This window comes from Lissotriton vulgaris, chromosome 2_1 (assembly GCF_964263255.1).
Source record: "Lissotriton vulgaris chromosome 2_1, aLisVul1.2, whole genome shotgun sequence".
Lineage (NCBI taxonomy): Eukaryota > Metazoa > Chordata > Amphibia > Caudata > Salamandridae > Lissotriton > Lissotriton vulgaris.
The window spans coordinates 1,077,687,449-1,077,711,794 of record NC_141687.1 but is presented as its reverse complement, the minus strand read 5'-3'; the positions used below and the strand labels follow the sequence as shown (position 1 = coordinate 1,077,711,794).

At 46.7% G+C, this 24,346-nt stretch overlaps 1 protein-coding gene across 3 annotated transcripts in view; it reads left to right on the top strand.

Moving 5' to 3' along the window:
• The window catches only part of NECTIN1 (nectin cell adhesion molecule 1), a 445,468-nt gene that overhangs the window by 144,584 nt on the left and 276,538 nt on the right, over positions 1 to 24,346 (top strand). The window contains exon 6 of one of the 3 annotated variants that reach the window (XM_086956778.1): positions 10,587 to 20,108. The exons of the other annotated variants lie outside the window; for them this stretch is intronic. Coding sequence (XP_086812904.1) covers positions 10,587 to 11,104 — 518 coding nt within the window. The 3' untranslated portion in view covers positions 11,105 to 20,108. Of the gene's footprint in view, positions 1 to 10,586; positions 20,109 to 24,346 lie in introns of those variants that run through there. 3 annotated transcript variants of the gene reach the window in all.

Below are 24,346 nucleotides of genomic sequence, written 5' to 3'. Positions count from 1 at the left end.
TTGATTTAAATGTCAACGATGTTCCTTATTTGGGTCTCAAACATCCATGCTTTGCCAGACCTGTTGGCCTCCTTCCTTATCCGTACACCCCTTGAATTATTCTTTCTGGAAGTGGCCCAGTGACCTTTGGTTGCAGCAGGTGGTGATCAAGATGGTGCTCCCCATCAGAGTGTTATGATTTGTTGTCATGAGAACATGGGGTTTACATCCAAAAGTACAAAAGGGGTACCATACCAGTACGTTGTCTTTGCCTAATATTTCGTTGTACCTTCATTCCATCTTCGACCTTAATGTACAAGATCAAAAGGCAGTCAAAAGAGTGGACTGTCACTAGCAGAACGGCCTTTCCACCTACAGGAAGCAGGTACAAGGCTGGCAGCTTTCAGTGTCCTTCCATTGTTCGGAACGGCACAGTTCTCCAGTCGAAACAGAGAATGAGCCATGTTCAGGATGATTCTGGAAAACCTTGTTCTTGTACTTTTTTTCTTTTTATGTTACACAAACTTATCAGAGCGCTCTACATGAGAACACACTCATTTTTTTTAGGCACGGGGACATTAAGTGATTTGCCCAGAATCACAGGATGTTGAGCGTCCCTGCCGAGACTCGAACCTAGTCCCCAGCTTCGATATCCACCGCTCTAGCCATTAGGCCACATCCTAGTTCCCCTGTAACCTCCAGGCTATTGAGGGGCAATTTTAATTAGTCCCTCTTTGGTTCTGTGTTTATTTGATGTAATACCGCAACACTATTAGAAGGCACAGAGAACACCTAGTCAGAACTGTGATGGTCCACAGGTAAACACGAGCACTTCATAACATTCCAGTGAGCATCAAATGCCTGCTGGGTTGGGATAGTGCCAGTCACGTGCTATTGACGTGTAACTACCCATGAACCAGCCAAAAGGATTGTTCAAATGAATCCGCCTGGTGCACAATCTTCAGATCTTACTACAGACCGACTACAACAACAACTTACTAGTAATTTAATAGCCGTTGTAGACCTATGAGCAAGGGAGAACATAGAAATATAAGTGCAAGCACAATTAAATCTTACCCTTTATTGCATAGAAAGCACAAGCTGAAGCTAGAAGAAATACTACTCGCGTTCAACGGGAAAATCAAACTTTCGTAACGAAAGCAATTCTAAGTGAAGTTTGTCAATGGTAGACACATGGCGCCGACGAGAGAATGAACATTTTTCTTCTTGTAAAACAAAAAATAAAGCAGAAATGTATGAACATTAATGTAGTAATGTATACTGAAGCCAAGCACGGTGTGCCAGTGGTGTGCGACAGCCAAAGGGCTTCATGGCCCATTGATGTTCCACAATCAGAAGGTTGTGTTGGGTTCCACATCATTTAAGCAGACTCCTGGCCCTATTGTGCCCACATATGGGGAACCACAAGCCCGCCCCTGCCCCAGTGAGGTTCAAGGGTGGATGAGGGCTGGGAATGCGCAGGTGAGGAGATGGAGGACACTGGATACTGCACACTTAGGATGCATCACACCCAAGACAGGATGCAGGCACCAGCCCACACTTGCCTAACACAAGGTCCATTGTGAACTCGTCCAAACCAAAGATAATCTGGGCCAGGCCGTGGCACAGCTAAACATGGCTGGAGGCTTTAAGGGGGGAGGGGGAGGAAGAGGCTGGAGTTTAGTCTCTTGCTGATGACATGTAGAGAGCTGGGAGAGGCAGTGGGATGTGAACCAGGGTGGCATGAAACCCAGGACAAGCTGAGACAGATCGAGAAGCCGGAGGGAGGAAGAAAACAAATCAGTGAGATGCCTGTCTCGGGTGTGGATAGGTTGGCTATCTTCCTGTCGCAGTGACACTCTGTCAGCTTTAGCTGTGCGTGTGCACACATGTATTTTCTTGCCTCATTCTTGGCACCAGTGGTCAGTATCTCTTTGTTATATGCATCTGCTGGTAATCTTTGTCCTGGAAAAGGGTGTCTCCTTTGTGTTTTGTTTAGAAGTGCAGGTATTGTGGGCAGCGTAGGTAACTTGATAAGCAGGATCTGTCTTCCAGTCAGTGGTGCCCAAGACATCTGCCTTCGAGCTGCCCGAGCACTCCTAGTACTGGGCCCCCGGGTTGCACCAACTTCTCGTTTTCTCTTTCTGTTTGCCAGTTAGATTTAGGCTGGTTCGAGTTTGTGGTGATGCATGGACACGTGGTTCAGGGCAACGAAGAGGCGGTAAGGGATAGGTAAATGTGCGGTCACACTGATGTTGCGATCATTTCAAAGTGCCCTGTATGTTCTTAACCCTAAATGGAAATGCAGTACAGAGTTGCTTATTTGCCCAGGATCACATGGTTTGGTAAAGAAGTGTTTCTAATAATGGGTTACGCATTTTGAAGTATCAGGTGGGCATGACTGCTGGTCGACCAAGATATCGTATTGCTACATTCAGATAGCACTTACAGGGGGAACATCCTTTACAACGCGGATGTTACACCGCAGTTCCCTTAAGATGCAACTTTTACAACGCAAGTTGTAACAACGAATTGCGCTGGGGGGCACTCCAGGATAGTAAATAGTTTAATTTACTATCCAACTCCTTCCCTACTATCCACGGGGACTGGAGTTGGAATAGTAAATTAAACTATTCACTATCCAGCCCCCAACAACGCAAGTCGTGGTAACGACTTGCGTTGTAAAACATGCATCGTAAAGTACTGCGATGTAAAACATTGCGTTGTAACGACATACATCCCACTTACAGCCCTTGTGCACTTAAGCGCTTGCCTCCATGTCTAGCAATCAACGCGATGCCGACCTTCTGCACATGTAATAAGCTGCTGCACTCAGCACTGCAGGGTGAGGAGTGGTCTATTCCATATCAGGAGGTGCTGTCAACACTACATCTTCCTAAGAAAGCATGTATTTAGCGACAAGGTGTAGTGTACAAATATTTGAGGCTCCAACACTCTGGATCTCTCTTATCTGAAGGGGTTCAGTTGCCCGCTGTGGTCTTCCAGCTGTAGCAGTCCAAGGGTTCTCTGAGCCTGAGGGGGCTGAAGAGATTCACAGTAGCCTTTCTCCAGCTCCTTAGCCGAGGTTGCTTCACAAGTGTACATGAAGCACACTTCTGCTATGCTATTGTCTGTCCAAACTGTTATTTTCTGTATAGTTACGGGCTTCCTTGTACACATAAAGTGGATTACAGTGCATCGTTGGATCTGGTGGTCTGTGACTGTTTATGTTTTTGGGCGCCAATATTAGTGTTCATTTTTAGGACATGTGTATAGTCGTATTGAATTGTAATTGCATTTATATTACCCCTGACGAGGCGGCAAAGTGATTTTTGGGCGAGTAGCACGCTACTCTGGAACCAATAAAGGATTAGTGCTGAATTAGTATAGTGAAACATGAAAGTAATTTGAGTGGTGGATATGTTAGTCATTTATGTGGCTTGAGAAGGATAGTGGAGTGATAGAAGAGGGAAAAAGGTTTATATTCATATAGCGCTTGCTACACCTGATGGCGTGTTGGAGCGCTTTTTTGGCGAGTAGCACGCCACTCTGGAACCCATAAAGGATTAGTGGTGAATTGGTATAGTGAAATATGAAAGTAATTTGAGTGGTGGATATATTATTCATTTATTTGGATTGAGAAGGATAGTGGAGGGATAGAAGAGGGAAAAAGGTTTGCAATTATATAGCACTTGCTACCCCTAATGGCGTGTTAAAGCACTTTTTTTTCGGCAGGTAGCACGCTTCTCCGGAACCTATAAAGTATTAGTGGTGATTCAGTATAGTGAAATATGAAAATACGTATCAAAGTGAATGAGAGACGAGTTAGAAGGCTTACCTGGGATCTGGATTTGCATAAGGCACACTTTCTCCCAGAGGATCTCTTGGCGCTAGAATTGAAAAGGTTTAGAGAAGCAGCACAAACAGGATTAAGCCAGATGTTGTGCAAACAGCCAGCCATGTTGTCTGGGTTTTCCTGAAGAACAAGTGACCTATTGATTTTGAGATGGCTGGTAGTTGATTCCACATTGAAGGAGACACTCAACCAGATTGTGTGAAATTTCAGAATTTGAAACAGTGCCTGAATGGCAAAGCGAAAAGATCTTCAAGGACAGTATTTCATTAAACTGTTAGTTAGAAACTCAGGTGCTGTCCGTAGATGGGTTTATGTACAATGCATAAGACATGAAAAGTTATGCACGCACATATAGGGCGCCACCAAGGGGTTTTTAATGCAGGATTGCTTGGCAAACTGGGAGGCTCTTACAGCCAACCATGTTGCTTGATTTTGAACAGCCATAAGCAAGGTATATGTGATGTTTTAAGAAATAAGTACAGATTTGCCTAAGTCAAGGCAGGAAACAGTGAATGCTGATGTGGCCATTCCCCTACTCTCTAAGTGAAGAAGTATAAAAAGAGGGCTACGATTTTTCGAGGAAAATGTGGACAACGTCCAGTATCAATTTTGACTCCCATGCTTTTCATTCAACTGCCCAGAGGTGCCCAGGAAGCAAACTCCTTTGGTCCAAGTGAAGGTCGGCAGAGGTTTTGATTTTTCCAGACTATCATTTAGCTCAGTTTTGTCAGAATTTAATTAGAGCCAATGTTAGCTCATCCAGTTGTACACTTCCAAAAGAAAGGCTTCTTGTTGCCCTTATGATCCTACGGGTGGCAACTGCCAAGTCTTAGAGTAATAGGTTAAGCTGAGCAGAATGTCTGTAGGGTAGTGGAGTATTCAAGAGTGAGTTGCAGTATAAATTGGCAACTGTGGGGTAGAGTTGCTTCTTGTGTTTTGTGTTGGCGTAATTGTTGTGCTGGTTGTGTACTAGAGTGATGATGCAAATTTAACTGTACCGGTTTCAGTGGGTGTTGTAGAATGGGTAGCGTGGGGGACATTAGATGTTGTGACATTTGAGATGTTTGTGTTACTTTTAGTACTGTTGCGAAAGCAAACTGTTGCCATCCATTTTGCAATGGGTATTCTGACCTGTTGCCATCCATTTTGCAATGGGTATTCTGACCTGTTGCCATCCATTTTGCACTGGGTATTCAGTTGGTTTGTGTGAAAGTAACAGTGTGGACATGTTGAATCGGAGTGCGTTTAGGTAAAAGCTGTTGTGATTATGTTTGAAATTGTTAAAGAACACCACACTGCCACATGTATGGTTCTTGATTCTGGGTTGATTACTTCTAGAGCGTTCTTTTGTTGTGTGTGTTGAGGTGTGGAATTGTTGACTCACCCACAAGGATACCCTTGTGGGTCATAGTGTGGGTGAAAGTGCCCTTTACAAATACACACAACATAACCAGTACATTCTGGTATACGTTTTGTGGTTATGTTTGTAGCAGTTGAGTAGCGGCGCGTTGTCACTCTCATGGCTCCTGGTGGTGTCTTGGCTGCTGCCAGGTCGGTTTTGTGCCCAGTTGGTGGTGTTGAGTGGAAAGCTGTGGAATTGGTAAATCTGTCTTCAAAAGTGTCAAAGGTTAGCAAATAGCAGCCTTACACCTCCCTCACTACAATCATACACATCAGCTCAGTGAATAAAAGGTTGCTACTAAACATCTAACGTGGTCACTGACAGCATATGCCCTCTGACAGTTGCACGTACTCCTCAAGATTGGCATCACATAAAGGATACAGCACAGTTATAGAGTCTGAGCAGACCCGAAGCACCTCTGCATAAGAGGGTCTAGGCTCTGGTCCACGCGGCAACTCAAGATGGTGTGCGAATATGCAACCAGATTGTCCACAGTGCCAAGAAGCCATCTTCATATCAGCTCTGCACCCTACAAAGGTTAATAGCATGTACCAAACGTCTTGAATCAGTTGAGGTATTGGTTGAGTGTTGTTTTTTTGTTATTTATGGTTGAGGCCTTCTGGCTAAGCTTAACCCAGGCAGAAACCACAGAACCTGCTCCTCTGGCACCACGGCTGCACAAATAATCAACTTTCAGTGCAGCAGGAGCGGGCTCCCCCGTCACGTGACCAGGGCACACTCATGGCAGCTAGTTCAGGACTTCCGGTGCTTTCAACAGACGGGCTGGCTACCCGAGAAGAAAGCACTGGCTTACATACATTGTGTCACAGAGTGACCCCGAGCGCCAGCGGCCCCGTCTCCACCCTCGCCCTCCCCGGCCTGACCCTCTGCGGCCCGCGGAATGGCGGGCAGACGATAATTGGTGCAGGCTTGACAAGGGACCGAGAGCTGCGTGCCATCTTCATTGAGGTGGGAAGGAATAGAGGAGCGTGTCTCCCCCTTCCCGCCCCACCTCACCCGTCTCATCTAACATAGTATTTCACCTCTCTGACTTCCAGGAGACACGCTGCCTACCCGCACCTTTAACGAGCTGTTTCTTAGAAGTCGCATCATAATTAGGATAAATGGCTGCACGTTGCCATAAACCACAGAAACAGAGCGTACGAGCTCGGCGCGGCAAATGCTTCGGTGTTGTATCATCCGCTACCAGCCCATCTAAATGCACTACCGTGAAATAACGTGTGGCCCTTATTACCCCGGTATAGACTAGGTATGGGCGGCTTACACGCATGGCACCAGGGTTTGAACCCTTTGCGGGGCCTCTCCCTGATCCCAGGGGTAGCTCATGTTTAAAAAGAATTGCTCCGGGGACAGAGAAAACACAGTATTTGGTGCAATTTTGCAGGTCAGGCCTTTTGTTCTATTCCATAAAATTATTTTGTAAAAGGAAAGCTGTCCATAAAACGCAGGAGTCCAGGGCAACGAGCCAAAAGCAGCCCGGAATAAATGCTCAAACCAGTCCGCTCCAGTCCTCTCCTCTCTCTCCTGCCTTTCGTCCACTCTCTCTCACTCCTCTCTCTGAAAGGAAAGCCTCCCTGTGTCTGCTGCAAGTAAACTCCAGTAGCCGGGGAAAGCGACAGGGGCATCAGGAGCGCCCCGGGGCTTTTCAAAACTGTTCTCCAATGGCCCCAGCCCACCTGGGAAATGCCCGGTGGAAGAAAGGCCTGTCCTGCCCCGAAAGTGCCCGAGCCGCTCATCCAGAACGAAAGATCTAGACTAGAGGGACTAGAAGTTCCAGAAGGCAAAGTGATGAATTGCAATGTATGATCGACTCACACATGGAGCTGGGAATCTTGAGCGCTGTGGATGTCCGACAGGGGTATGGTAGAGGTGAAGAGACGAATATGCCAGTGCATGCCAGGGCTGATGTGATGAAGGCAACCAGTGAGCCAGAAAAGGGGCGTAGTGGCATCTACAGGGAAGGGCAGGTTGAGGGCCAATGCAGAGAAAGGAAGCACTGAGGCCAGAAACCACTGTTATAGGTTGAGGCAGAAGAATGTTCAATGGAACTTATGCTGTGGATGGTAATTCTAATCATTAGTTTTTTTTTTATACAGCGCCTCATACTGCAATTTCAAATCACTGCAAATGACAAGTGTTACTATCACACAATTTATGTGTACCCCATTTATGTATACTTTCGACGTTTGAAAGTTTGAGTTGGCCTTGACAGGACTCAGACATGTGACCTTTGGACCTCTTCAATATGGGGCAAATGTCCAGCATACTGAGCCATCATACCTGGTAAACAACCCAACAGGGGCTGGTTGGTGGCTGGCAGTCTAGATGGGGTACATTCCTAGAGGTAGTTGACGGTGTTGGCCTAATGCCGGTGATCAAAGCAGGCTGATTTATGATAGATGGTGCAGCACTGTGGGAGGTTGGTGCTGGTAGCCTTTATTTCAGGGTAGGAAATGTGTACGATTGTGCAAAGCCAGGAAGGCGTCTGGGGTGAAGTGCATGGATGAATGTTGCCTGAGGTTGGAAAGGGTCAAGGTTAAGCAGGGGTTGGTAATTGATAACTTGTAATGCGACTGGTAGTGTAGGGTCGGGAAGGGATAGGACGCAGAAGGGGTTGGTGATGTTTGGTGTTACTGTTATTACCAGGACTGGATGGGGTAGTCCTCAACAAAGCATGGTGCTATGTGGAGCGACGCACACCATTACTTGGCGCAGAGTGTGGGCGGTGGTAGGGTCAGTTGTTGGTGTACAGCAGTGTTACAGGTGGCTAGAGCAGAGTGGTTGGTGGCGGGGAGCACTGTGATGGGGAGAGGGTATCAAGAAAAAATAGAAGGCTGAGAATTAAACTTCGGTATGAGGCTGGGGAGGACCAGCTTGGGTGGTGATGAGAGATTGTATGAGTTGGATTTCAAGAAGGGATTGGGAGATTGCAAACATGTAGAGTTATTAGACAGCGGTCACGGCATGCCATGCTTTTAGGGTTTAGCTTAAGGTTGTTCCAGCCGATGAAAGGGGCAGGTGGTAGACTGTGTTTTTAGAGTGGAGTACACATGTAGCATGAAAAGTGAGTATTCCTTGGCAGGTTATTGCTTCCTGTGTTAAATTGTCTTGTTGCATGGACTTGGCTGCGGTGATGCAGAGTGAAGCATGCACGAGTGTGAGGTTGGTATATAGCCCGGAAGCTGGTAAGGTTATTGGTGAACCCACTTCATAGTGTAGCAGAGTAGCAGGTGCGGCCCTTGCAGGTAAGAGTGGTGGGGCGGGGTGGTGGGGATTCAACATGCGACAACGAGGGAAAAAATTATAAAAATGTTGTTTTCGTATGTCAAATCCCGCCCACCCCGCCCCACCTCTCTTACCTGCAAGGGCCGCGCCTTCAAAGTAGACCAACATCCCCACAGCTCTTGTGAAAGTCCCTGATGTGCTCACAACACTTGATCAATACATAGGTGTCGTGATAGATATTTGCTGTTTCCTTTTCATTGAGGAAAGGCGGACCGAGGGCCTGATGTTAGCCTAGGGATCTGTTGAGTTTGCCAGCTTTGCAAAGTTTCAGAATAACTTTGCAGTATCAAAGTTTACAGAGCACTTCGCTTTGCTGCATGAAAGTTGTGACTTTTACTACAGTTCATACAGAGCATGTGCTGTCCTTACTTAACACTAACAAAATGTTTCTGCGGATGCTATGCTTTACAGATAAAAGCTTGTGTTATTTACCTGTGCAATGCCATTTGCATAAAAAATGTCTGCCAAAGGTTAACATGTACACATAAATTCTGCATAAATCAACCAGCTTGGGCGGGTTTGATTAGAGTTAATGATATCAGGATATGCTATTATAATTATCTGTCACTTCAAAGCAATGCTTTGTGCGGTCTTGGGCAACATCAAAGTGGTAAACCTTTGCAAAAGTCACAGAGGGACAAAATCGTCAGCTTCACAAAACTTTTCTGGTTAAAAGACAATCTTTGCACACCCTGAGTTGGTCCAGGCCACAGATGCATGAGCAGGTGGGGAGATTGTCTCCCACTTGTACAGAGAGAGAACTTGTTCTGAGCCTTCTGAAGATTTGCTCAGAATGCTAGTGGAATCGGGGAAGAGAGACAACACTTTTTTTGGTAGTCTCTGGAGGGTTCAAAAAGGATAAGCTATTTTGGGGTGGGCTCGCTTCACAAGCTCTATTTGTCTTCACGATAGCTGTTGACTGTTCTCAGGAAATCGAATTTTACCTAAGGGGCGGGGGATTAATATAGTGTTTGCATTTTTTTGCACCTCATTGGGCAGGACCAAAATTCTAGAAACTAGTCCCACTTCACCTTCATTCAAATGTTGCGTGGCCTCATTGACACCAGAAATTGTCCACACGGAGAGAGAAGCCATCTTGGTGCATCTGAAGGCCTGTGCCTTGACAAGCCCATATCCAACTATTTGCAGACAAAGGATGCAGTCCCTACACTAGCACAACTACTGGCACAGAGGTATAGTCATCTGCACAAACCCATTCATTCAGTTCACACTCAAGCACGTCACTCCCCTTCTACCACTGCTCCTTGTAAATAAATTCACAAACTCTGGTACTCAGCTAGAACAAAGATCCACCGACATGAACAAAATCAACACTCAAATAATCCTAGGGGGAAATAAACATGCATGGATCTATACAATGCTCGATTATTGTTATGCCTGGTTCAGAAATTAAGTCCATGACTGTACATATTATGCCTTGTATCTGTGCAGCAGGCATATCAATGCGCCTGCACCGGCATTCCAATCACATCTTCTCTGGTGGTTGGCTGGCATTTGCACCATTGGTTTCAGGTGCAGATCAGTTATCACTTTATCCAGTGTTAAGTTGTGTGATTTCTGTTTGCTTGTCTGTACGCTGGGAAGCTTGAGTCCTTTAGCTGTCTGTTCCATGTGTCTTTGTTTTCTGTCTGCTCAATTCTTGAAGGTTTTGTCTCTGCTACCCTATTGGTTCTAGGGTCTTTTTCTCGCTATGCTAATTGAATGAGCATCTTGCATACCAGTGTCTTGCTTACTTGGTCGCTTTGAAATAGAACACAGCTGCATGCAAAAATGAAACAGCACTCCTTTTTTTTCTCTAATATATTGCAATGAATGGACCTGCATTAGTGGGACTGAGGACGCTGTGGGAGGTGGGGGGTGCACGTTCCTTCCCTCCCTTGCTTTACCCTTCCTTGTTCCTATCCCTCATTTTCCCAAAACAAAATTATGTCTATGACAAAAATAAGAATGATGAATCAAGTGATGGAGAACGTAGCTCAGGACTGACCTGTGTCCCCCTTCCATCTGTCTTTTCCTACCCAGAATTTCCCTTCATCCCGACTCCTACAGGACAGCAGGACACGACAACAGTTCCGGCTATTCCCATGGCTATCATTGGGGGCATTGTGGGAGGAGTCGTGCTGGTGCTGGTGGTGGCTGTTGTCCTCTTTGTGGTGCTGAGGCGCCGGCATCATACCTTCAAGGGAGACTACAACACTAAAAAACACATCTACGGCAATGGCTACAGCAAAGCTGGAGTTCCGCAGCACCCACCCATGTCCCAGAGCCTTCAATACCCCGAGGACTCAGATGACGAGAAGAAGCTGGGACAACTGACCTCCAGCTACGAAGAGGAAGACGAAGGAGGTCGGAAGCTAGGGCCAAAGTATGACGACGAGTCCAAGCGCCCATATTTGACCATGGACGAGGGGGACACGCAGGAGTACACCGATGATCGGACACTCAGCTTTCAATACGATCCTGAGCAGATAGACATGGTCGACAACATGGTGTCCCAAAATGACGGATCGTTTATTTCCAAAAAGGAGTGGTATGTGTAGTGGCGCATGAGGCTCTAGGAGCGAAGCGTGCGCACAAGCCCATGGCACAGTACATGCATGCACGAATGCAACGCGCACACCATCCCCTGTTCGAGGTTCAGATATAGACTCGACAGCAGCCTTTTGGCCATGGAGGGACTCAGGGGAGGGCTGGCAGCTTCTGTCTTAACTGTTTTATGTTGATTTTTGTGTTTTGAGTCCATTTGAGTTCCTTACACGTGATCCCATTCCTGGGCCGGTGGTGTCAGTGTTACATTTGCTGAAAATGGCTGGTGGTTGGCGACAGTGAACTTGCATTCCACTTCCTACAAAGCTACGGCGCCCAGTCAACAACGTGTCTCTCTATGCCTCCTCCTATCTCCAGAGCACCCCTAAACACTGGAATTGCTTGGTATGTTTACTGTCTATTTTTTGTCTATGTTTATTTTTGAGGGACGGGTGGAGGGGCGGATTGGACTGGCACATTCTATCACCCTGCTTCTGGCGCCAACCCGGCCCTACCGTTCTCGCTACCAGACCTATGTACAGAATCCAGCCATCGTGTAAGGAAAGGTAACATGCATGATGTTCAACGACGTGGGAGAGGCGACGCCATTTGAAGCTCTCTCAAATTTATATTTCAGTGATCAGACTTATCTGATGAACTTTTGGTGTATGTGCCTGTTCTGTTCATGGAAGGGAATGCTCTGCAATTCTAAGTGGCAGATAAGGGGTATGTTTATGTACTTGTTCTTTCTTCAGTCTTTTTGCACTGTAAAGCCCAGTCCACTCAGCTGGGCCCTGCCAGCTACAGAGAAGGCTTTTGATACAAAGCCTTGAAATCTACGTGTTCAGCCATTTTTAAGTGTGTTAATGACAAGGTGTAATTGTTGATATGAACCAAAAGAGTCTTGCGTTGTCTGGGACGCTAAAGGACAACAAAAGGCTGACATTTTACTTAACATGTTGATTAAGAGAAATTTCAAACATTCCAAGCTCACCGCATCATTTTCCATTGATGACAAAGTTCCCCAATTTCAAAAGTGTTGAAAGGAGAGTTTTTCAAAGTGGTGCTCTATAAAGAAGCAGTGTTACATTCAGCTGGCCAAGAATAGAGAGTGTTTTGAAAGAAACAGAAGAGGTGTGGGAAACGACATAAAAAATCAAGAAATTTCGACTTTCGCAAAGCCAGGCCAGAGGGAAGCCAGCAACCAATCACTGGCATCAGAATGATAAAAATATTCCCAGTGCGGTGGCCAAAGACCAGATCTCCCAAAGAGTGCCAAAGACTAAAGATACACCGGCACTCTTAGTTCCTGGAACTCTTTGGCTAAAGCATTGGGTCGCATTGTGGTGCGTAAAGGTTTAAGCTAGAGTGTAAACCGGCAAGAAAGAGACCTGCTGTGGTTTAAAATCACAGAACCACATCACGAGGCTCAGAAACGAAGCACCACGGTGGAGTTGTGAGTAGACGCATATTACCACAGTCCATGCTGAAGACCAGCAGCAAATTTACCAGAAATACACTAAGATACATCCAAAGGTTGTAGGGTAAAGCACTCAATATCATTAGAGAGCAGAAAACAAAATAAAAGATGACCAGAGCTGAGTGCTGAACAGTAAATAAGCGAACCTCTCCTAGGTACTAAAGTGCAATGCAGAGCGTCACATAAGACCGAAGCGTAACACCATATCTTATGCTTAACCGTAAACAGGCTGGTGGCAATGGATGTTCAACATGGCTAACTTTAAAAGCTAAACAGTGTAGCTTTTGACCACTTGTTAGTATTACAACTTTCCAACGTTACAGGAAAGCTAAAATCGACCCCACTCCCTAGGGCAATAATACCTGGAAGTGTATAGAACTGCTCGCTAGGACTTTCCAATAGCCATTGGGGGATATTTTATTTGCACAGGCATAAAGAGAATGCTATCTTGGATTTCAGGCACATTTTTCAGGTTAAGGTCTAAACAGAGGTTGTGAGGATAGGAGGAAAGAAAGCAGCATTCCCTCACAAGGTGGTTTACTGTTTTACCTGAATGCAGAAGCAGATGTGTTAGGATTTCACAAGCAGGATCAATATCTAGATTGAGGAAAGTATAACACTTGAAAGTTTTGCTGTGTGATGTACATGGCGGGAAAGCCGAACATGAAGAGTGCCGAAGTTTGCTGAAGAGATGCCCACCATGGAAGGGTCTATTCCCATAAGGGTAAGCAAGAGATGTCTTAGAGCATGATTACGAGTTTGGTGGATGGGTTGCTTCATCACAAGCGTGACAGCTTTCCCGTCCGCCATATTACAAGTTCCATCATGTTTCATTCCACCCATCCGCCAAACTCGTAAACAGGCCTTTAGCCTTCTGTGGGGAGCATGGCAAACTGTACAGAAAGCTACGGAGGTCCTGCTGACGAAGGACGGTTTGAATTAGAAGAGTTCTGGGCCTATCAGGAATATGTAGACTTTGGCTATGGAAGAGTAATGGGGATAGCTCTTAATGACTATGTCAATGTCCAACTCACTTGTTCCTGGAGCGTAACCCAGTGGAAGGGACTCAAGGCAGAGTTAGGTTTACCTAGATCTCGCTTAGATATAACCCCTGCCCCTTGCACCATTCACAGCGGTTGTTCTGCCCTTCTCTCCTGGGGGGCCTAGAGTTGGGCAGCATCTTTGCACTCTGTTAACTTGATCGTGTGTGAGTAGGAGACCATGCTCCTCTGCGGCTCTCCCTGAGAGCATTAGGCCGTGCCTCCGGAAAGAGAAATCACAAGTTGAGAAAACCCTTAATTTCATGGTCGCATTCGCTTTTCCCATCAGCTTTAGTTCAGAAAAAGAGAGAACTGAAATGGATTTCAATGAGCATGATGGTACATTCTGAACAACAGACCACAGTAGTCACAAACATGAACTTCTTTTATGGCCAATATATTTCCGTAGGGAGTCTACCCAAAAGCAGCTGGAGTCTGAGATAATCTCTCTCTTTACAGTGGTACATTTTGTAACTGAAAGTACAAGGCTTTTAATCGCCTCTCCGAAAGCATTCATGCACCTATGCGTGTACACGCTCTCACTCCTCCGCCCTCACATACTATAGTGAAAGCCCATGTATTAGTACGGTGAGGTAGCCGCCATCTTGGAAGAGGTATGATGTCTCTGCTGGAAGACCAGGTGCCACTACTACACAGTGTCAGGGAATTGTTTATACAGGAAGTAGTTCTCCTAAAGATACAGGATTGATTTATGCTCGTAAAACAACTTCAGACACCTTGCCCTAAGGTATAGAACTGTAATACCGAAATTCCAATCCTGGCTTTCTTATTTGGCCAGATTGTGTGATTCTAGTTCCAGCGCCTTCTCTCCACGAGTTTCCTCACCCTAACCTTTGAGGGGGCATGTGGGCTGAGATAAGCCACTTTGCCCACCTGTGTAGAAGCGCACTTATCCTTTCAGATCTGTGCAGGGACCTGAAGGGGCTCAGGGCTGGGCCTTTGTTTTGGCTCTAGTACACTTCAGAAGTAGAGGGCGCAGCTCACATGTCTTTTGTATTTTTTTATATTTAGGGTCACAGCTCGTAAAATAACCTATCGGCGCTATTCTGTAGGGCCTACGCACTGGTTCTTTCACCTCTTGCTAGAAGTTTGTAAAGGCGCAGAAAGTATGAAGCAGTTTAGTCAGCATTGTGCTCGAGGGATGAACTTTTTAAGGCTGAATTTACTGCCCTTTCCAGAGCTTCTTTGATAGTATTCTTCCTCATGGTCATTCTGGGTGCTTGGCGCCCTCATCCTTAAAGTAAATCAGACTAGGTCCATGCGGAGTCATGCACTCGGGCGCCCCTCACTCCAGGTGCGATAGTGACCGAATGAATGTTAATAGAAGAAACAGCAGAATCCCAGCTGAGGCCCAGCGGGAAGGGGCATTAAACCCTCCCTGACATCTGTTAATGCAGTGAGAGCTTTCAGGGGCATTCCTCGTGCATAAGAGGAAATACCTGGGTCATGGGAAATGACTTCTTTGCGAAGGAACCCAATAGAATTTGACCCTGCTCCGCCACCGTAGACTCGAATGGTATTTTTGTACGGTCCTGTTGAGGTTTTCGGGAGCTTTTAGGTCGGTGAGCGATGAAAGAGCTTGCCACAGAAACACACCCCTGAGCAACGGTAAGGCATTCGCGCCCCTCGCTTTGGACGCAGTGCATCAAATGTTTAACTCTCCCTCCCAGTGGAACTGCCTGTTCGTCTGCTGACCTTTGACGCATTTAACCCTTGACCTCATTTACGTCAATTGGACGTGGTGCCCTTTGCCCCTATTATCCACCGAATGCTTTGGGTCAGTAGGTATTAGTACACATTAACCCCTTTCGCAGGCCCCACTGTGCTTCGAGTGGTACTCACCTGCTGCAGCCACCATGCTAGTTTAGTCATTGGATACCGCTGCCCTTCACCAACTCAAGTTCAAAGATGTCCCCCCTGGTCAAAATCCGATCCAGGCCCGAGACTCGTGATTTCTTAAGCCAAAAATGGCTTTAATGTATATTTCCACCTGAAATTGCCTCTGCTTGATTACAAGTCAAAGAGGAAACTGCATCTCCCCAATTCTTTTTTTCAAAATGTCCCACTTTCCTTTTGTACAATGTTGGCATGTGTTTGTTGCAGCGTTGCGCCCTCTGGTGGCTATTTATGACCACACCATAAGGCCACTCCCTCCAGTGTCCTTGACATAGGAGTGCCTCTGGCCATGGGCCCTTTAACCTCTAGTACTTCAGGTCCCTGGGTACTGTTGCCTCCTGCTTTTCATTTTGAAGACTTCAGTTTCTCTGAACATGAACCAACAGTAGTAACTGCAATCCTCATTACCTCCTAGGGTCAATCCATGGTTTCCAAGAACAACGTAAGGGTGAACACAAAGAGTAGATAGAGTCAAGATGGTGCACTGGACAACTTCCCGAAACTACTCATTTACCTCCATCACCATCTAGGCTATTACCCACAAATGAATTTCCAAGCTTTCAACTGCAGAAGACAGATGATCAGGCAAATACATCAGAAGGGTCTGTAGGTCTGTGGCAGAGGCTTTCATGAATTAGGCTTTTGGCCTTCAATGTCACTGACTCAGTGCCAGGCCCCACAGGCCTTTTTGAAGCCAGGGGCTTGGCTATTAATCTCCAGAATTCCTCCTGTTGACTGTAGGATCCTCTGAAAGCATGGCACCGGGGCCCAACCTACCATTTTCACAACCACCTGCACCCGCTGTAAGACTTCCAGTTCAGCAGAGGAGCACCAATGTTGTATTATTGGGAGGAAGGAACAATGTTACACCCTGCCTGGTGGTGCAGGCTACTTTCTGACCCTATAAAGGAAGGTGCCATTGTGAGTCCTTTTAAGATGCTTGAGCTAATCATGGGGCTGACATCAAAGGTACTTCGACAACTGATGGTTCCTTGGGGATGAGTTTACTGGAAACATGGGTGCCAAGGCCACCATGCCATTAGCATGTACCAAGTCGTGGCCTGCAGCTTATTAATCATTGAGATGAGGGTACAGTGCGTGCAATCAGAAGGTGCTAGGCCACCCAATGGTAGCTCACAGAAGGATCGTTCTTCAAGATGAGGCTTCAGAACAACACAATCTCATACTCTGGTACCCAATGGTGGCTCATGGAAGGTTTAGTTAAGAGGTGAGAACACAGAATTATTATCATCACAGGCTCCAACACCCAAAGGGGGTTCTCAAAAATGTAATTGAGATGAAATCACAAAAAAACTCCATCATATGATCAAGCACTTAATCGAGGTTTGAGACTGGGTTACCCTCTGAGATCAACATTGAAAGACACTTTGCAGGGATCAGACACCGAATGGCAGTTAACAGAAGGATTTAGTGAATAGGTGCAGAATGGCACAATAACAAGGCTTAGGACTCTGGTTCCATTCCTCAGGACAAGCATATAAATTACATGGGGCGATGGAGCTCGTAAGGGGGATAGGCCTGTAATAAAGCAGGTAGGATTGGGAGCATCAGTCACTGGGAAGATACGATACACTTGGTCTTCAGATGGTCTGGCTCCAGAGACTTTCTTTCACAGCACGGTTGCTTACAGCAGTAGAGGGGTGCAGCCAGTGCTTAATTTGAGCCAGTGGTTTCCGGTGCTCGCACCAGCACTTCATTGGTTTTGTTTGCTCGGCATTTGTCAGCAGCACAGGTATGACAGTCTGCCACATGGTGGTGTTGCTCATCTAATTTAAGGATGAGTAGAACAGCGGTTGTTCAAGAATACAATACATATTTAAAAAACTTACTAATACCTACCTCCCCAGCCATTCCTTTAGTTATGGGGTTCTCAAATAATCAGAACTGTCCCACTTGCAGGCGAGAGAGTTGCTTTGGTACCGTCATTGGCAGCGGTGACCTGGGCCAGGGGTGGTGCTCATTGTAGTGGCCGGGGCCCTGGCACTTATTATTTTACAAATCAAGCACTGGGTGCAGCTTGGAGGTAGAGCCAAGCCACTGCCAGGCAGTGATAGCTGCCATGAGGGTATGAGCGAGTAGCGCAGACTGATAGGTAAGGTAGGATCACGTCCAGCAGTTGATAACAGACCAGTGCTGGAAGAGGCTCAACCGTTGAAGCCGGGTGAAGAGCCGGACTGTCTTTCCCACCAGGGGACGTTGTAGAAACTGTCTGTGCCTGTGTAGGAGCCCTGATCGCCGTAGGTTCCTGCTGGGTAGCACTGTCTTTAGAAGCTCAGCTCCTTCAATCCCAGGGGCAGCACCCTCTGTGCACAAGCTCATATCTCCTGTAGTGGTAGTGCTGCTTGTGCATGCGCTGAAACCTCCTGCACTGCGAGCGTAGCACATTACACACATCATAGCCAAGGCCTGCTACTGTCACAGGGGCAGTGCAGCCTCTGTAGAAGCCGAGTAGCACCATCACAGGGGTCAGCACTTCCTTATGTGGGATCAGGCGCACGCAATCTTTCACCTCCTTCACTTTCCTTAAGAGCGCTCCTGGCCTAAAATGTCGCGGGGTAGCAAAGGCAAGGGGCTGTTGTAGGTTATTTCAGTGTACGGTTTCTGAGCACACGCTGTCATGAAGTCCTCTGGTAGGAAGCATTGGAGGCACTGTGGACTATGAGGTAGAACACCCCAGATGTGTTTAAGTCCAGACAGTATGAGGTGCAGACCTCTGTCTAATCAATTCCCCATTTTAGAAACCCCATCTGCCCCACGCCTTTCATTAGTGAGGAGGAAAGTACTATTTCTAACTGACCCAGGTACCTTGTTCTTCAAATGTACAAAGTTGGGGTGCCACGGGTAGAATTTGTGGCTCTGCGTCAACCTCTTACTCTTTCACCAGCTGTGCGAATTGTGTTTTCCCTACAACCCTGATGTCTTTGAATAAGGATGATGAAACAAATACCCCAAAACTCCAGGGCAACTGGTCTGAGATCAGACCTGGGACTCTTGCAACTTGTAATACCACCTATGTATTACAAGCTAGTGTATGTGTTCGGCTGATGCCAAGGTTTGCGATGTGTATGGACCAGGCAGCGCTTAATTTGTAAAAAGTTATAGTACCAGTGCCCTTCTCAGGAGGCCACTGCAGTTTGCACCACCCTTTGACACTGCCAGTGCTGCAAATAACAGTGCCAACACAACTACTAACCACCACACTCTTACAAGTGTGACAATTCAGACTATTTCAGGCCACACATAGCTACAAGAGTGGCATGGGTGACAGGTATTATTCATTTTTAATGTATTTGGAATTATTAACACTGTTGTTGTGCTCATCTCAAAATTAGTCCAACAGCGCCACCATGTGGTGGACTGCCATTCGTGCCGGTGTTGAGCATGAAGTGGCAGTGCCAAGCAATGGAAACCACGGACTCAAATTAAGCACTGTGGGCCACCATAGAAGATCATGTGAACAGTCTTGGTTTGGCACAAATAGGACTTATGTGACTTTGGAAAGAAAAAACTCACACCCCAAATAATCTTTCAATTCTTGCTACGTCATTTTGGTATAGGTTATTTCTGAGGTGCAGCTATGCAACCGTGGTGATCTAATGTGATTGTTCTTTTTATAATCTGTGATTTCCCAATTCTAAAAGGTCGCTGGAAGATGATGTTCTCTTGATACATTTGAGGAATGTTTGATAGTTCTAGGTCTCTTAATACAGAGGGACTTGAAGTTCCAAAGTCTGACTTGGAATACAAAAGAAGGCCTTGCTCATCTTGGAGTGAGATCAAGAGCTCTGGTGCCACACTGGGCGTTATCTTCCGTCATTGGGTGGCATACCCAGATCCAGCCTGGTGGCAATTCTACGAAGATTTCGAACTGTTGGAAGGTGTCCTTGGGCGCATCTGCAGACGCCACAAACTCCATCTCAGGGCTCCAGATTGCTTTAAGCCCTGGCACATGCTCCAGTCATATGGGAATATTGGGGAATTTCCTCTCTGGCTGAAAAGAAGAATTTAAGACTGAATTATAACCATATTTTACTTTGTTGGTGGGAGATGTGGGTTACCCACAGAAAACGGACTCTGATATTCAGATTGGATATAAATGTCTGGCCCCTTGAGCCCCCACACTGGCTACTCACTGGTATGGTAGCGGCGGGCTCTGTCTCCGGGCCCAAGATGAAATGGGCACACTGTACCATGCCAAAACGACCTCGGCCTCCTGCCGCCGAGGGAAACCGCTTGCTTCCTCTCCTCCTCATCCTCACGTTGCTTGTGCCCGAGTGGTGACGGTTAGCCCGCCCCATGTATTTTTGACGGTCCGTGCTGTAACAAAATAATCGTTTTGTATAAAAATTGTAACTGACTGAGCATTCACGGTACTTGTTTTCATTTTGTAATTATTTCTGTTGGTGGGGAGGGCCGACTAAGAAAAAGGAGTGCTTTTTCTGGGATGAATTTTTTGGAGTGTTTGACCCAGCTGTGTTAGAGCTGTATAAAGATAGTGGCTCAAAATCGTGGCAAAAAAATGTACTTTTTGTTTTTTAAATAAAGAGTTTAAAACCCTGATTTCTTTTTTATATGATGGTGGTGTGTGAGTTGTTTCGGCCCATCCAAGGTTTGTGTATGGACACTTCCATGTGCTTCTCAAGTTGACAGTTTTGCTTAGTACCCAAATACCAACCCGGTGTTGAAAAAAAATGTACTTACTGAGGCACTACAGTTTGTGACCAATAAAACTGAATTGAACGCAAGAACCCCCGATTCCAGAGAACTGCCTGACTATTGGCAAAGGGATGTGCTATAAAAACTGATTCGGCCACATGTACACTCAAAGATTTTTTTAAAAATTACTTGGTATTTATTTACTAATGCCCAAATATGTGTACAATTCTTTAATAAAGTTGAAACAAAAGATACACATATTTCTAATGACTACTGTCAAATGATCATGCACGCAAGTAATACATTCAGCATTTACTTTTAAAGAGTTAACACTGTGGGACGCAAACTCCATCGAGAGCAAGAGACGGTATTGAGCCCAGCAGAACACCATGAATGCCATCATAGCAAAGAAATACCACCACATCTAGCAGACAGAAAAAAGAGTGTTGACCACCAACATAATTTTATTGACTAAAGATGCAGAGGTCTAGCCCGGGACCAGGGTTCAATTCCCCGCCTCGGCGGGTCTTGGGGTCAAAATTCCACGGACCTGATAATTCTCGCCTCGGTGCCTATTCCAATCATGGAGTCCCCCTCTGCAACTCTGGGCAATAGCTTGCTTAATCTCCACAATGGCCCCCACAACGCTAAGGAGGCCTGGCCTCCACCTTGGGGGTGCCCAGGAGTGGACGCCTCACAGGGAAAGCCAGGATGGGCTCCACAGCGGTATTCGTACAAGCGCCTTGAGACCCTTGCGGGTGAGTAGTGCGGTATACAAGTATCAATTTTTCAATCATCCACTCCCATTGGTCATACATTCAGTTCATCTCCTTCAATTGCATTCTAGTGAAGTAGTGAACACACTTTCTACGCTAGTGGAAACTGGACAATTGCTCTAGTTGTTTCACATTCTTGTTATGCCGCATAGCACTATTAACGTATGCCTCAATCATCAGTCAAAGACATAAAAAAGGACTAAGGGTGATGCCTTCCCATGTCAACTGGGACTGATTTGTGAATAGTAAAGGAGGTCTGTACATTGACCTACAAAATCAAAGAGGCTTGAAATGCTCGTAAAGTGGAGGAACATTTGTGGACTCCATTCAGTCCTTTAGGATAATACGCCTCAGTCAATCCCACTGGTAGCTGCTTTGTGGTTGAGGGCAAGTAATGAACTGCACTTCAGGCCGCACTTCAACATCTTAGCGTAAGACCTACACTGAGAGGAAGGCGCTCTCCGGTGAGTGAAGTTCATGATCAGATTTATGCATTAGGGGCACAACTTTTCTTTGTTATAAAGCCTTATATTACTATCATTGCTATCAGAAAATGAAACTGTCAAATGCACGAAGAGAGAATAGATCTTTCCAGTATCTCATATAATTTACTGGATCTTTCCTCTGGGCTTCTCTTGCCAGGTGAGTAAGTGAACTGCAGTGCAAACACTGTACCGCACAAACGTTGCACCACAACAAGGCGGCTTTCTGCCCCCATCATGATGAGTGTGATTTCTGTTTTTACTTTCATTAGGGACATTGTTCTACCGTCCATATACCTTAGGGCACACGTCATCTTTTACTTTAACTCCCATTTTTTTGGCAAGGTAAAGCTCTGCAAATTGAGTTGTCTGAAACCAAAATTGCGATTTATTTGCCAGTGATTTAGGTAGTATATGTAATATAGCACGCATTTGTTGCCAAACCTGCCCCCCACGCATTGAGTGCTGTAGGAACCGTGTCATGCATTAAATAACAGCACTGAACACAAACTAGCAAAGCTAGTGATGACTATTCTACAGTGAAAGGATATGAACGGAAGCAAGCATCCAAGTAAATCCCAGGACCCGGAAGCTATTTACTGCAACAATGAGTGATATCTGTCCTAAGGTCTATAGAGCTTGATTTTTTGAGTGGCAACACACTCCCTCAGAGTGTAATGGGAAAGATAACCAATTGAGAAGCCACACCAGTTCAAGAATTATGGAACCAAAATGACTTATGTCCAAAGCGATAACAAACGCAGGATGTTATTATTAGGTGGGTGTTAAAAATGGGGGTCTCTAGTTGGCAATGGCTGGCGCCACGATCCAAATAGGGACCCTTCTTCCTAAGTCAGGGCAAGTGGCCCACACCCTTTGACAACCCCTGCTCAACCCTGTGGTAATGTAGCATGAGCCGCTAGGCCTATCTCAGAGGTAGTGTGTGAAGCGTTTATGATTACGTACAATAAGGCAGTAATGACACCACAAAAGGACACAACTCAGGTAGGTATAGAAAAATAATATCTTTATCTAACAGTTTAACTCAAAACTCTCAAAGCGTTTCAACAACTACAATTCCCGTCAAGCCGTAGGGACTCAGAGACAACAACGTATTCACCAAGGCATATCACTGATTGAGTTCAAGGCCGGGGCCTACGCGACCCGTGGCACACCAGATATCTGTTGTTGAAAGGGGATACAGCACGCAGCTTCTCGAAGCAGCGGAGACGGTGGCAGGCGGATTCCCGGCGACCACAAGTCTTGGCGGCTGAAGTCCGCAGCGTGCAGCCACAATGATTCGGGTACTCGGAAACAGGCGGGCGCTCAGTGACAGCAGCACACGGCTGCGGCGGCCCAGGCTGGTGGTGGCGGCGATGACTCTCATCATGCAGCTCCATGGTGGACTCACAGCGGCAGCAGCTCTCTCTTAGCTGCAGCGGCCCATAGGACAAATCCCAAGGATGCAAAGTTGCCAATGGTGCAGGCGCTCAGCGGCCAAAGCTCTCTCTTAGCTGCGGTGGCCCACGGGACAAATTACAATGATGCAACGAGGCAAAGGGTGCGGTCACTCAGCGGCTACAGCTCTCTCTTTGCTGTGGTGGCCCATGGTACAAATCACGATGATGCAAAGTGGCAAAGGGTGTGGGCACTCAGCGGCTACAGCTCTCTCTCGGCTGTGGCAGCCCACGGAACAAATCACAATGTTGCAAAAAGTGCCAAAGATGTGGGCACTCAGCGGCCACAGCCCTCTCTGACCTGTAGAGGCTCACAGGACAAATCATGTTGATGCACAGTAGCAAAGGGTGCGGGCTCTCGCTACTACAGCTCTGTCTCTCGGCTGCGGCGGCCCACAGGACAAATCACGGTGATGCACAGTAGCAAAGGGTTTGGGCTTTCAGTGGCTACAGCTCTCTCTCGGCTGCAGCGGCCCACGGGATGTCACAATGATGCACATTAGCAAAGGGTGTGGGTACTCAGCGGCTACAGCTCTCTCTTGGGTGCAGCGGCCCACACGTCAGAGGATGGCCTCAGCCCGGCTGGCACAAAGGTGGACTCTCATTGGCTACAGCTCTCTCTTAGTTGCAGCGGCCCACACAGGTTCAGTGAAGGGCTCGAAGGGGCAGATTCCGGCGGGCTCTCAGTGGTGGCAGCTCTCTCCGCAGCAGTGGCCCACATGGATCCGGTGGAAGAGTTGAAGGTGCAGATTTAGGCGGGCTCTCAGCGGCGGCAGCTCTCTCTTAGCTGCTTTGGCCCACATGTGTTTTAGCAAGAGATTCAAAGGTTCAGAGTTAGGTGGGCTCTCTGTGGCGGCAGCGCTCTCTTAGCTGTAGTGGCCCACGCAGGTTTAGCAAAAGGTTCAAAGGTTCAGAATTAGGCGGGCTCTCAGCGGCGGGAGCTCTATCATAACTGCAGCAGCCTGCAGAGGATCAGCGTAGGTGTCGAAGACGCACAGTCTGCGGTCCTCACAGTAGAACTCGAGACTCCGGATTGCTCGACGGAGGTGTCACCTGCAAGTAGGATTCCTCTCACTGGAATTCCGACGGCTGACGGGTTGAAGTCTGATGTCCCTGAGACTTCTGCAGGAGGCGCTCTCAATTTAGGCCCTCTGTAGTTTCTTCAGCAAGCTTGGTTAAAGATTCAAAGTCCTTTCCTCTGTTCACTCGGACAGAGTTTCGTCTTGACATCCTCAAGGAACACACTTAGCCAAGGTTACAGTGCAGCCTATTATACCTAAAAAGTCTTTGTTCTCTAAGGTCGCAAATCACTGACTCCAGTCAGAACAAGTTTGGTGGGGTCGGGGAGCATTTGGTTTATGATGCAACATCCTGCCCTTTCAAAATGAGGGAGTCTGCTATCAAACACCCAGTGGGAGGTGGAGGCA